Below are 13,176 nucleotides of genomic sequence, written 5' to 3' on the forward strand. Positions count from 1 at the left end.
CCTGGACTCAGACACTAATTTGAATAAGGAAATGAGAGTTTCATGGTGTCACCTTGGCTCCCCAGATTTTAAAATTTTTGTGCAATTAAGCAAAAGTGGCAGGGAGGAGCTGCTCAGCTGAAGTTTCAGGGGAATGAACTGAAGGTCAGGATGGAAATGCCGAGACAGACGGTTGTTTATGCTGCTTCTTTACAGTCAATTCTTAGTACACTGGATGTTCTTTACAACCCTACAAACATCCTTTTATTTTAATGTGTGATTCAATGCAACACCATTGTGTTAGATATATTGAATTGTCTCGGTTGTCAGTGACTTTTCACAGTATATAGGATACCATCTGTTGGCTTAAAGGCATTTAATGTTTATTCACTACAGACTTCTCATTTGTAATGCAAGGAGTCTCTGCAGCCACCGAAATCGTTGAATACACTCAATCTTTTATTACCCTGCTATGACACACTGCCTGTAATACCTTTTTCTCATATACAGCTGCTTTATATGAGCAATCAAAACTGCAACATGCTGCTGAGATCTTTAATGAAAGGCAGAACACAGATCATGGCATGGCTGGGCCCTGAATGGGGCTGAACAAAGTCATCTTCCAGAGCCAATTCCAGGAGGATGTGGGGGTCAGGGTCCCTATTTCAGGTGCCTCAAGTGTTTTGCTGAAGGTGTAATTCCTGCTGCTGACATCTGTGGAAGTATTGCTGGTTGTCTGGGTCAGCAAGAGAAACACTTGCAATGCCAGGAAAAGGTTTTTCTTGCTGAATTACTCACGATAACGTCCCTTTTCCATCACTTTCCTGCTAACCTTCTTTAAACTACAGACTGAAGGCAATATGCAGGATATAATCTTCCTTCAGGTGACCAATGTCAATTGTGATGCTCATTTTCCCACACATGATTGCATTTTAGCTCTCTGTCATGAAAGACAGTGTGTATTTCCTAACCAGTCAGACTATTGGCAGCAAGATACAGGTCCCTTGGGCAAACCATAGAATAATTTAGGTTGGAAAAGACCTCTTAGACCATTGAGTCCAACTGTTCACCCAGCACTAACCCATGTCCCCAAGTGTCTTCAACAGTCAGCTGGGCTTGAAACAGGAAATCCTGAAGCTAGGTGTAATAAAACTTTTACCAAGCTAAATATAACCACTGTATTTTGGACAGTTAAAATATGCTTGTGTTAAGATAAACAGCTCCAAATAACAGGTGTCAAGAGAGAGCACAATCACAAAAGTAAAATCCAGTCATGGGGTAATGGCCATAAACTAAAACCCAAGAAGTTCCACCTCAACATGGGGAAGAACTTCTTTCCACTGAAGGTGGCAGAGCTCTGGAAGAGCTGCCCAGGGAGGGTGTGGAGTCTCCCTCTCTGGAGACATTCCAAACCCACCTGGTGTTCCTGTGTCACCTGCTCCAGGTGACCTTGCCTTGGCAGGGGGTTGGACTGGGTGATCTCCAGAGCTCCCTAATTAGTCTGTGATTCTTGTTGGAGCACAAAAATTTTACCTTCCAAGACAGCCCTCCCCTATAAATCATTTTAAAGCAACCCCTCCACTAAAAACACAATAAAACCCTTCCCATTTGGACAACGTGAACACGTGTGACAGTGAGCACAAAACACTGCTGCTTACCATAGAGGAATTTCATTTCCAGCTTCTCAAACAACAGGACACTTTGATTCAGCTGCTCACGGAAGCCTTCAGCAACATAATAATCAACATCACTGGCCTGAAGCAGCTCCTCAAAGGCTTTAACCAGACTTGTCAGATGCTGATGGTAAGTGACACAGCCACAGCGGATCTCTTTAATTTGTTGGCATTGAAAGGAGAGCTCTCGAGCTTGGGAATGAACTAATGAATCATATCTGAGAAAATGAAATTATCTGTAAGGCAATTTGCTGACCGTAAGTGACACTTAAATAAAAATAAAAAGCGAATTAAACTTATATTCCTGGACTATAATTTTATGCGACTCGATTTGCTTTTAAAGCGCTTTTACGGCCGTAATGAGAGATGTGTTGTCTCTAAGTGTTGAGTTTGGTATTTATGGGCAGAACTGGTGGGTTATTCTCCATCACTGAACTGCTTCATTTATAAAATGGGCCAAAACTAAGGGAATGACTCGATGGTCTGCTGGGAAAGAACCCGGATGGCACCAAAGGTGCCAAATTTAGATAAGGAAGAGTGAATCCACGAAAAGAAGTTTTAAGAATACACATATTTTCCCTGACTGGATTGGTTTGGGTTTTTTTCAGGATGGGTTTTTTGATGCTTTGTGGGTTTTTTTCCTTAATTCATTATGGAAAAACAGAGCTGTCCCTTCTGAAATTTTATGTATTTACATACAAAAGCACAATAATGGACTTTCTGGTTTCACCCCGTCTGAAAATTCTACATATTTCTGCATGTTTTTTACCAGAGACACGACCATGACAACCACTGTAGTGTCCACACTCCTGTACTTCACAAGCCAGGATATAAATTTCAACTCAGTTGAATTTATTTATTGAGTTTGCACTTGCAAATGTAGACATCCTCTTTATACTGCCACTGTCTGTACCACAGGTATAGTTCTTTGTACAGAATCATACATTAGTGGAGAGAAAAATAGAGAGGATTTGAAAGAGAATCAACCAAAATCTATAATGGTCTGGGTTGTTATAGAATTTTTATTGTCACTTGTATATAAAATAATTCAGTTTTGGGTCTGGCACTTGTGACTCATGATGGTGTCCTACACAGTGGCCATAAAACTTCACAGTGACCCATATTGTCTCATTCCTTAATCTACAGTTAGATCTTCCTTTGTAAAATGGATGAGGTGTATTTTCAAGGTATGTTAATTTATATGGGCTACGTAACACAATTGCATTTTACAACAGTAAGACTGAGATATAATAGTCCGTGTTGGTGGTTGCTCAGTGTCTCCAAATATTTCTCCTCAAGCATTTGGAAGAAAGCCACAAGGCTAAATCCCTTTCTTTGTTACACTTCCTGGCATCCTACAAGCCCTCAGGACAATAACAATATTAAAAAGGGAAAAAGGGGGGTGGATGTTAAAAAAGGTTCACTCTTATGAGTCCCCATTCTGTGGCTGTGATTTGTTCATATGTAGCCAAAATGCTGCCCCCGGTCTTATCATTCAAAAAGCAAGACTGATGTTTTCCAGTCTCCCATAGATGATTTTCCAGCTTATGAGCTTATGCTATAAAATTTCATTCATTAATTTCTATATATATATATCCACTTTCACAGGAAAGCATCACAGCACTTCAGCTGCAAAATAAACGGGAACTAGAGCGGAAACGTCTTATTTTACACATGAAGTCTGGTCCCATGAACAGAAGGGCCAGCGTGGATGTGCCAGCCAACTGCCCACAGAAACGTTTCTGGCTTAAAAGGGATGTTCCATTTTCTTGCACTTGTCACCTGAAAAAACCCTGAGTGATGCAAAACTGTGACACTTTGATTACAGAGCTCAGCCCCTCTCACAGGTAACCTGAGATGTGGCTGCTCACGGGAGGGTGTCTTGCAGCAAAGAGAGTTGTGGACCTGAGGTATGGGCAAAGACAAAGGTGTGTGGCACAGGACAGTTACACATGAGCTTATCAGGAGCAGTTCTGTTGTAGAGGAATATTGTTTTGTACTTCAAGGGGCCTTTTAACTAAGTATTTCAGTTTATTTATGGTAATGTTGGTGAAATAGCCTTTACTATAACACACTTCTATGTGAATAAAAATGTCTTCATGTTACCTTCCCACTGCTGTTTACAAAACAGAATCTGAAATAGCAACGGCTTTACTCACTTGGATGGTGATGTTTCCCCCAGTTTGTTCTGAAGGTGATACACTTCATCAAGATGCACATTTGCAACTTGCTCTTTCTCATGTTCTGCCTCATTTTCCAACAGCAGTTCCTTAAGGTTTTGTGCTGCCCATGTATCAGATGCTTTTGAAGGCTCTGAATTCCTGTTTTCAGCGTGGATCTCATAATCCAGCTGATGGACACCAGAGAATGCTTTGATGTCTTGCATAGCTTTATGTGACACTTGTGTTCCAGACCCTTCCACGGGCAAGGCTGCGTCACTCACAACTTCGTTAGGAACACCACTGAGCAGGAGATGGTCAGAGCTCTGCAGCTGAAACAGGAACATTTTGTACTTTTCAAGCTCAGACTTCATGTTCTTAATTCTTTGTTTCAGTTCTTCTACATCATCTGTGGCTTCACAGTCATCGAGTGCATCTGTACTCGTTCCACTCAATTTGCAGGAGCACGGGCGCTCGGAACCCGAACGTGCAGTGGCTGAGTCCATGTCCTCCTGTTCCATGGGATAAAACTCTGCATCCATCTCTTTTAATGAACTCTGAATATTCCCATTGCTAATGTTATGATGATTTTGCATGTCTGAAAAACAGGAGGCTTGAGAGTGAATATTAATATTTCTTTATCTGACACTCTGTTCTCAACAGCACCAGAATGAATTCATTTAATTCTGCAATAGCAGAATAAAAATGCAGATAATTACCAGCTATACAATAATAGTTTGGGACTTTTGACCTCTTTCTTTGATTTGTCTGTTAATTCAATAATTCAACCCCTTATCACCTTTCAAATAAACAATACTCAAAATACACCCACTTTCTTTTCCCAAATGATTGGAAATTCCTTTTGGCATATGCTGTCCTGAATCAGACACCATTGAGGCCCAGACCTTTGCAGTCACAAAGATATAACCTCAAACAAGAGACCATAAGATTTCAAAGGAGACTCTGACTTTACATGGTTCTTCCTAAAGCTCCTAATTAAATATTCCTCTTCTCCTCACTTCAAAAATCTATACAAAACCAATTGGAGCATAAAGTCAGCAGAATTTTAAAAAGGTTATCAACAAAATAGTAAAATTTGAAGAAGGGGCTTTAATAACTTCTTTTTAAAGGTTGATCTAAACAAAATCCATTAAAGTGTTTGGTGTTAAAGGTTTTACTGGCACACATTTGACGTGCACATCACATTCCTCAGGTGACTTTGCCATTCCTAAGTAATGCAATCACCCCAGATTCAGCCCAATAAAAGTCATATATTCCTACATATAATCCATGTTTATACTTGTGTGTGTATTGAGGGCTCTATGTGTTAGTAGCTAGCAAAATGATTATTTTCTAGTTACCAGTAAATTAAATTTTGCCCTCCTATTAGTTCTGCAAAAGATCACTGTGAATTAGAACTTCCCTTTCGGGAGTCACTCATTGATCTTTCAGAGGTCTTAATACTTTCAAATTGGTTTCCATGGAGAATTTGAATGCCCAGGTTCAAGCTTTAAATCAGCACAAAATCTCAGGAGGAGCAGCTCTATATGAAGGCCCAAGTCAAGTTCAAGCACAAGCAAATAAAAATAAATATAACATAAAGCTTGAATAAAATAAAGCTGTGATACTGGGATATCAACACTGCCCAGAGAAGCTGTGGCTGCCCCATCCCTGGAAGTGTCCAAGGCCAGGTTGGACAGGGTTTGGAGCAACCTGGGCTAGTGGAAGGTGTCCCTGCACATGGCAGGGGGTTGGAACAGAATAATCTTCAAGGTCCTCTCCAACCCAAACAGTTCTGTGTCTCTGTGCAACACTTCATTCATCAACTTCTCCTCCTTCCCTACCAGTGAGTTGCTGCAGTAACACAGATGTCAAAAAACCCAAATACTTGGTGAACTCTTAAACTCTGAAATCCTGATTCCATGTAAACAGATAATAAACAGATAAAATAATAAAAACAGATATTAAGGAAGAAATATTTCAGATTAGAGCACTGGCTGTAGTTTTAATGAACCAGTGCCCTTTAATTAAAGGAGAACTAATAAGCTCTCTGTGCATATATGGCCACACACGGAGCACAGCCCTGCACACCAAAGGATCACAGATTTGGCCATATCCTCTCTCTACAGTATTAATCAGGTTATTCAAGCTCTCCCAAAAAAGACTAATGGATGATGCAGAAACATGGAACACATAGTATAAAGCCTATTTATATTTTCATTAAACGATTCCATTAGGTTTCAACCTAATTGAATGCCTTCAAATAATTCAGATAAGCAAAATTCTATCATTCAGTTGCTTCAATCCAATAGTTCAGAACTAGATGCAGAAGCAATAACTAACAAACATTTAATTCAGAGGAGAGTTCAGAAGTGAGGACATTAGCAACAGAGATCAGAGTCAGGCATATAACTCATTACTTTTACTGGAAACCAGACTCATAAATCCCTGTGGCCCTTCTGAAAGCACAGCCCCAAAAGACCAGCTTGGATCCTTGGAGCAATTAATCCATACTAGCTAAGAAAATGAGATTTAAAACCCACAAATAATGGCAAGGGAGATGATTACCTGCAGCAATTTATGATTTTATACAACTCAGAAAAAACTAGAGTTTTAAAATTTCCTTTTTTCTTATACTATACCATATAAATTCTTTACCTTGATAGTTTTGCTGATTTTTGTCCATCACATACTCATTCTTGTCCTCTGTACCTGTATCAACACCTTCCAACTCCACCTGGGTTTCACTATTATCCACTTTGAGCAATGAGTCAACTGGAGAACAGTGGGGGAAAGTAAAACACAATTCAGTAAGTGACTGAAAAAAATTAAATGGAGACAGTTAAAAGAAACAAAACCAAAAAGCAACCAACCAAAGCACAAAACAAAAAGCAAAAACAAACCCACCTCACAAATCCCAACCCGATTCTCTGACAATTTGGAACAGGAAAATATTGGTCATGTGTAACAGTGCTTGCACATATTTTTAAAATACTTGAACTAATTATAAGGATAACTACTGAGAATGACTTGCAAAGGCTCTTACTAACAAATGAAGATAAACATTTGCAAGTCCCCTTTGTGATGTTACAGTTCATCAATTTGTAGTGCATTTTTCAATGTTTTATGTTAAGCTTAGAGAAAAGGCTTCCAAGTTTCTCCAGCATGAGCACTGATCATAAACTAATCTTCTGCAATCTCCCATTGCAGCAAGTCTTGGAATTACCAAGTGTGCAGTACAAGTGTTACCCAGGGGAAAGAAATCAGTGAGGAAAGGAAACCACAGGAGTGCAGCTTCTGATTCATCTCAGCATTCAGTTTAAAAGTACTGCCCTTCTCAGCATTCTCCATGGGCTTTGCACCTACCAGAATTAATTGCTCCAGTCCCATCACCTTAGGTATTTACAACAAATTGTACCATATCTGTCCCTTTCCACTTTATTAACAACAAAGTCTCTGCAAACTCCGTGTTTGACAGTGGTTCACTCACTGACACTCCCTCCCCTATCCTTCAGATCTCTACTCAGTTTTTATTCTAACTGCTAAGTGCATTTTTGGTTTTTTACCACTCCAAATCTTTCTGTAATACCCATTGCTCTCCGTCTTACAATTTGTCATAGTTTGCTGATCCTGACACTTTGTCAACAACTGAGTTTAGATTAACCCACCACACTGGAAACAGACACAGATTACTTGATTGATCCGTGGAATATTGGAAAAACTTAATTATGCAGCATAAACAAATAAAGTATTTTTTACTCTCCTGTCTCCATTACTGACAGTTTTCATTAAACTTGGCATCCTGTAAAGGAAATTTTTTATTTACCTAAACACTGACATATACGTGTGCACTTGTGGCACTCTGTGCATCTGTCATTTATTATGGATTTTGTGCCATGTGTACACAGCACTTCCTATTCCATAAAAAGCTGGTTTACATTTTAGTGGCAAAGAGGAAAAAAAAGGTGTTTTTCAAGATCTGTACACTGGTTTCAGCACTGCAGATATATAAAGACAATCTGGGTTTAAGCCACTATTCCAAGCAGCACAATCACCACGTCTGTTCATTATTTACCTCTCCCTGATGTGCTTCCCTGGGCAGGCTCTTCTCCAAGGTTTTCAGCTCCAGACTCATCCAATGAGTCTCCATTAGTTTGTGCCTGCAGTGGTTTGGTTTGTGCTTCACAAGCTTTCAGACCTTCCCAGGGTGTCCTGGTAGAACACTGTGGTTCTGACCCCGATTTCTGCATCCAGGAGTTCAAAGGCACATTTCCTAAGGGTCTGGAGGATTTTAAGAGCACGGGCAGACGGGATTTCTTGGGCAGGGAAGAAGAGCCAGCCTGAAAAAGGTGTGGAATAAAATGGGGAGTTGTAGCTCACATGTAACAGTCAGAGCATAGGAACTACAAGGAAACATTTTGTAGAAAAATAAAATTTTTCCTGTAAGATCAGTCAGCTGTCACTTTAGTTTTGACAATAAGTTTGCAATGCCCTTGGCTACATGAAAAATAAACAGAGAGGCAGAAAACCCATTCCACTGGTACAATTTTCTGTAAGTACCAGCTGCTCATGCATCCACAGCCTCCCAGTGACTGGCTTCCAGCTCAGGAACCAACACAGCAAATCCAGCAGTGACCAGCAAAAGTTTTTAACCAGCAGAACTGTTAGTTTGGAATTTATGGATGCCTTAGGAAAATAGTTTCTCACCCAAACTGACCTCTCTAACTGCTACTTCCTACTGTCATTTATATCATAAATGTCTGCCAGCCCAGCAACTTAACACCTTTAAGTTAACTTTAAAACCTGTTCCCCTTAAAACACATTTTTTTTTTAGTTGAGGATCTTGCTCATTTTTAAAAAATTCTGAGCTTATTTTCCTTTCTTCCTTTTGTTTCCACCTAACAACCCCTATTTCCATAACCCTGAGAAAATCAACACAGCTTTGCATCAGCCACAGGGGACATTTATCCTGCCACAGAGAAATTCTTCATGAACAAAACCAGCTCCTTCACCCATATAGTCTATAAATTGTTTCTGCAGCATTCCCAGTTCCTACTGTAACAGACATTCTGTCACTGGAATTGGGGGAAGTTAAATTTCTTAAGTCACCACATTTTAGCCTCTCGCCTTTTGGAAAGTCTGCACAAAACAAATGTTCCTTGTTTAAACCACAGAGCATAAAATAGTGCTATTTCCAAAAAGATAAAAGCATGCTATGTGTTGATGAGAGTTATGGAATTGTGTGCAATAATAATAATAAAAATCAATAATGGCATGTTCAGATAGATTGAGTTTATTTTTTTGCTGTTCATTTGCTCTACCAGTGTCCTGAGTCCCCTAATTTCTTTCACCACCCAATGTATTCTGAAATACCTTTTCTCATTCACTTCTTGGTAATTATAGTCTTTACACAATTCAAAATAATAAAATGCAAGTTCCATTTTCCTAATGCCATACTCAATCCCTTTTGTACATACATGAATACAATATCATCCACAGGCTGAAATATAAATCCAGAACTTCCAGTTAACTAAACTGCATTAATAACAACAAACCATTCCCAGCTGTCTCAGGGCTGTGGCACAGACACATATGTCACCCAGATCACCCAAAGGCCAGTTCAGCTGGGTAATTTATAAAAGCCATTCCAGAGCTAAAGATACACTGCATTAGTCCAAACAAGAAAGCTTTTAAAGCAACTGATTCAGGGATTGCATTGAGGTTGCAGCTGATTAAACTAGAGAGGAATCAGAAGAGTATATTGAAACTCAGGGAAAACAGGAACCTGGAAAAAAAGAGAAGTGCAGAAACAATCACAGGATGGTTTGGGTTGGAAGGGACCTTAAAGCTCACATCATTCCATCCCCTGCCACGGGCACAGACACCTTCCACTAGCCCAGGTTGCTCCAAGCTCCATCCAAGCTGGCCTTGAACACTCCCAGGGATGGGGCAGCCACAGCTTCAGAAAAATGAATCCAAAAGGAACAAGCCAGAATAAAAATGAACAGTTCCTAATTGCTGCCTCACATAAATCTCTTGATCACTAAAGTCATGGGAACCACTCTTTGCAGAAGGTGCTACAACATTCCCCATTAGAAGTGCACAAAATCAAAAGCAACGCTCTCCTTTGTCTGCGCCGCAGGAGCCAAGATCTTCAAAGAGTTTTCAACTTCACTTCTATCACTGCTGCTGAAACAATACACAGGAACTCTTTAGCAGACACTGTTTTCCCACCTCTTTGTTTGGGATCACAGGCTGCCTGCAGACAGAAGGCTTGAAAACTCAAGTTCTGTCTGTGCTGACAGAACAGATTCTGTGCTCTCAGGTTCCAAACCAACAGGACAAACTGCCCCCCAGTTTCACAGTGCCCCACTGGCCACACTTCTCTAAAAGCAAGACACAATTATTAGACGTTAATTGAAGGCTAAAATTAAGATTGGAGTTTGTGGAAGTCTACCCCTGACTCCTCACCAGCCTGCTCTCAGACATGGTGCAAGGAATTTTCTAGAACACATTTGCCATTTAGACTCAATCAATGAGTTCACTCTGCTCAGGCTCTCCAGGCTGTGACCATCTCTGCAGGAACACAAGGCAGTGCAGAATCAGGCCATTAAGCTATAAACTCTTTTTCCAAAAGCTGTAATATTTACTAGTATCTGGTCCCGGTGAGGATTGAAATTCAGTTAATTAACGTTCTAAAGCAGGCTGAAGTATGTGATGAAAAGCTCTGAACATTAAGAACAATTATCTAAAATATATTTGGCTTACATCTCTTTTCCTAATATTAAAAATTACACAAAAGCAAGATTTAATATTAGAAATGAAACATATTTTTCCCTTTTATATATCTATTCCCTAAGTAACAGAACGAGAATAAACTTACTTCATTTGTTCTTGTAAAAAAAAGTCTTTCATGCTGTTCACCCTTCTTATACACATTTCCTTGCTGATGTTCTCTTTCTGCATTTAATCTTGAATAGTGTGACTTTTCTTCTGAGGCTTCTTTTTTGCCTTCATGTTTGAATCTCATGACATTACTCTCTAAAGTCATTGTTTGTGTAGCTGCATCTTTCAATTCCACTTTCAACAACTGAATATCCTTATTAATCTGTGGCACTGCATCTGGATAAAGCTTCTCTTTCCCATCAAAAGTTGATTTCAATTTTACTTGCTGCTTTAAGAATTTAGTGACCTGCTTGAAACGTTTGAGTTCAGCTCTTAGTTGAATAATCATTTGCTTAAGATCTTTTTCATCCTTTTTCTCTATATCTTCACTTGAACATTCTTCCTCAGTCGTGTTCAGATGATCTAACAGTTCATTTACAATTTTCATTTGTTCTTGTCTGCTGCACTCGGGAAAGAGGAGAGAAAAGCCATGAATTTAGATTTTTATTTAAGCAAACAAAAATACCTTCTAAGAAACTCTTCTGCTGTGTCGTGACACATCTGAAATTCCCAGGAGATTCTGTTTTACTCACTAATGAATTATGAACAAACAGAGTTTTTGAAACCCTTTCACAACTCAAATTCTAACATAAATTATCTCATCAGTGCTTTTCTCCTATTTATGGCCATATATGCTCTACTGTCCCTCTCTCAATTTATGAGCTGACACTAAACCTCTGGTAACTAAACTGATTGCTTATGTAACAAAGAAATATATGAAATATGAATGGATTTTCAAAAAAGTTTACTCTCTACCTTAAAAATTAATTTATACCAAAACCACGGGAGACTTTAGATCACGGAACCACAGAATATCCTGAATTGGAAGGGACCCACAGGGACCATCAAAGTCCAACTCCTGGCCTTGATGCTGAGTTTTTCTAAAAATCTATCCCTTCATGTATTTTTAATGTAACAGGGAAGATGGAAACTGAGAAAGCAGCCAAAAGCCTGCAAAACCAGCTCACTGCAGACCACCAAACTGCCCCATGGATAACTAGTGGTTCATGGACAACAGTTTGGAAAGTGATGTTTAAGAGAAACTGAAGCCAAATAAGAGGCATTTCAAGCACAAGCAAGCTCTCAAATTCCACAGACAATTTTGTGTGTCCAATAGAGAGCTGTTTGTGCCATTAAACACATAAACCAGCATTTTAAACAACTGCATTTATATAGTTTAGCATTTGAAATGGTAGAAGCTAACTAGGCTTTTTATGGCTTACTCTGGCATCTGATGTCATTAGTGAGAATTCAGTTATGCAAAGTACAGGCTCATCACCCGTCAATCTGGTCATTTATACTGGAACACAGAAAAAATTACACGCTAGAGTGGCAAAGATGATGGTGCTGGAATCGCTCATTAGCAGACTTTTAAGTAAAGTTAACAAATAAACAATGTTTTCTGTTCATCTTCTAAGGGAGCAGTACCTCCTCATTTACCACTAACTACTGCTGTGACAACTAAGACCATTTATGCCTGTTGGGAGAGTTTTAAATAGTAATGTAAAAATAGAGAATTGCTGGAGTAAAGCCAAGTGCAGGATGGTGAACACAGAAACCATGATTTGACTTGTGCAGCTCCACGTGATATTCTGCTCCCAGCATTGCTCAGCAGAATTTATGGGGAAGGTCATTCCCATCACCCTCCAAAAATCACTACACCCAGTGAAGGAACAGCACTGAAAGGCATTGGAAAAGACACATAATCCTGGACATAGTGATTATAGTGGAAAAAACCGGGAAAGGAAAATGAGAATCATCTCCACCAAGACTCTAATTCAGTTCTCAACCAGGAGATAAGTGGAGTAAGCATGAAATTGGGGAAACTAGTCAGGGAGTGTGGTTTTCCTGTACAGCCATTTCTTGCTTGGTATTGGCCAGTTCCTATGGAAATGAGCATTTTAGCTGGGAATTGATCAAATCAGACACTTCAAAAACACTGATTACACCAGGGCTTGTACAGATTTTGGTACACGAGTGTCTCCTCCTGCACTGAAAGGGATCCAAATACCCACAGAATGGTTCATCTCAGCACAGTCCTACAAGTGCTTGTATTGGAATAATCTCCTATTCAGCTGCAGAACATGGGCCCCAAAACCCCCTGAACCACTGACAGAGAGCAAACCTCTGCCCAGGCAGTTCAGGTGAAATGCATAGAGTACCATCCATTCAAAATTATCCCTGTAAAAATCATTGTAACTCCAATTCCTCCGCCCTCAGATCCCCATATATATAATTTTTACAGCAGTAAAGTGTTGTCCCCTCCACCACACCACCTGTGCTCTCAGATATTTTGGTTTTTTAAAGAAAAATACCACCTATTATGAACTGAGCCCTTTAACTCTGCTAGACCCCATCCTAGAAGCAATCAGTCCCTGCAGCAAAGCTCCATGTACCAGTAACTTTGGAGAGTTTCTTTC

The 13,176-nt window shown here is 39.7% G+C and overlaps 1 protein-coding gene across 4 annotated transcripts in view; it reads right to left on the bottom strand.

Annotated features, from left to right (window-relative positions):
• The window catches only part of CDK5RAP2 (CDK5 regulatory subunit associated protein 2), a 72,250-nt gene that overhangs the window by 20,311 nt on the left and 38,763 nt on the right, over window positions 1-13,176 (bottom strand). For all 4 annotated transcript variants that reach the window (XM_027729898.2, XM_027729896.2, XM_027729897.2 and 1 more), the window contains exons 22-26: window positions 10,695-11,157; window positions 7,887-8,151; window positions 6,470-6,586; window positions 3,812-4,409; window positions 1,638-1,870 (exon numbers count right to left, since the gene is read on the bottom strand). In XM_027729898.2, the coding sequence (XP_027585699.2) occupies window positions 1,638-1,870; window positions 3,812-4,409; window positions 6,470-6,586; window positions 7,887-8,151; window positions 10,695-11,157 (1,676 nt within the window). The remainder of the gene's footprint in view (window positions 1-1,637; window positions 1,871-3,811; window positions 4,410-6,469; window positions 6,587-7,886; window positions 8,152-10,694; window positions 11,158-13,176) is intronic.

The sequence above is a fragment of the Pipra filicauda genome, unplaced genomic scaffold (assembly GCF_003945595.2).
Source record: "Pipra filicauda isolate LSUMZ 115617 unplaced genomic scaffold, ASM394559v2 scaffold121_size3267253_pilon, whole genome shotgun sequence".
Classification (NCBI taxonomy): Eukaryota; Metazoa; Chordata; class Aves; order Passeriformes; family Pipridae; genus Pipra; species Pipra filicauda.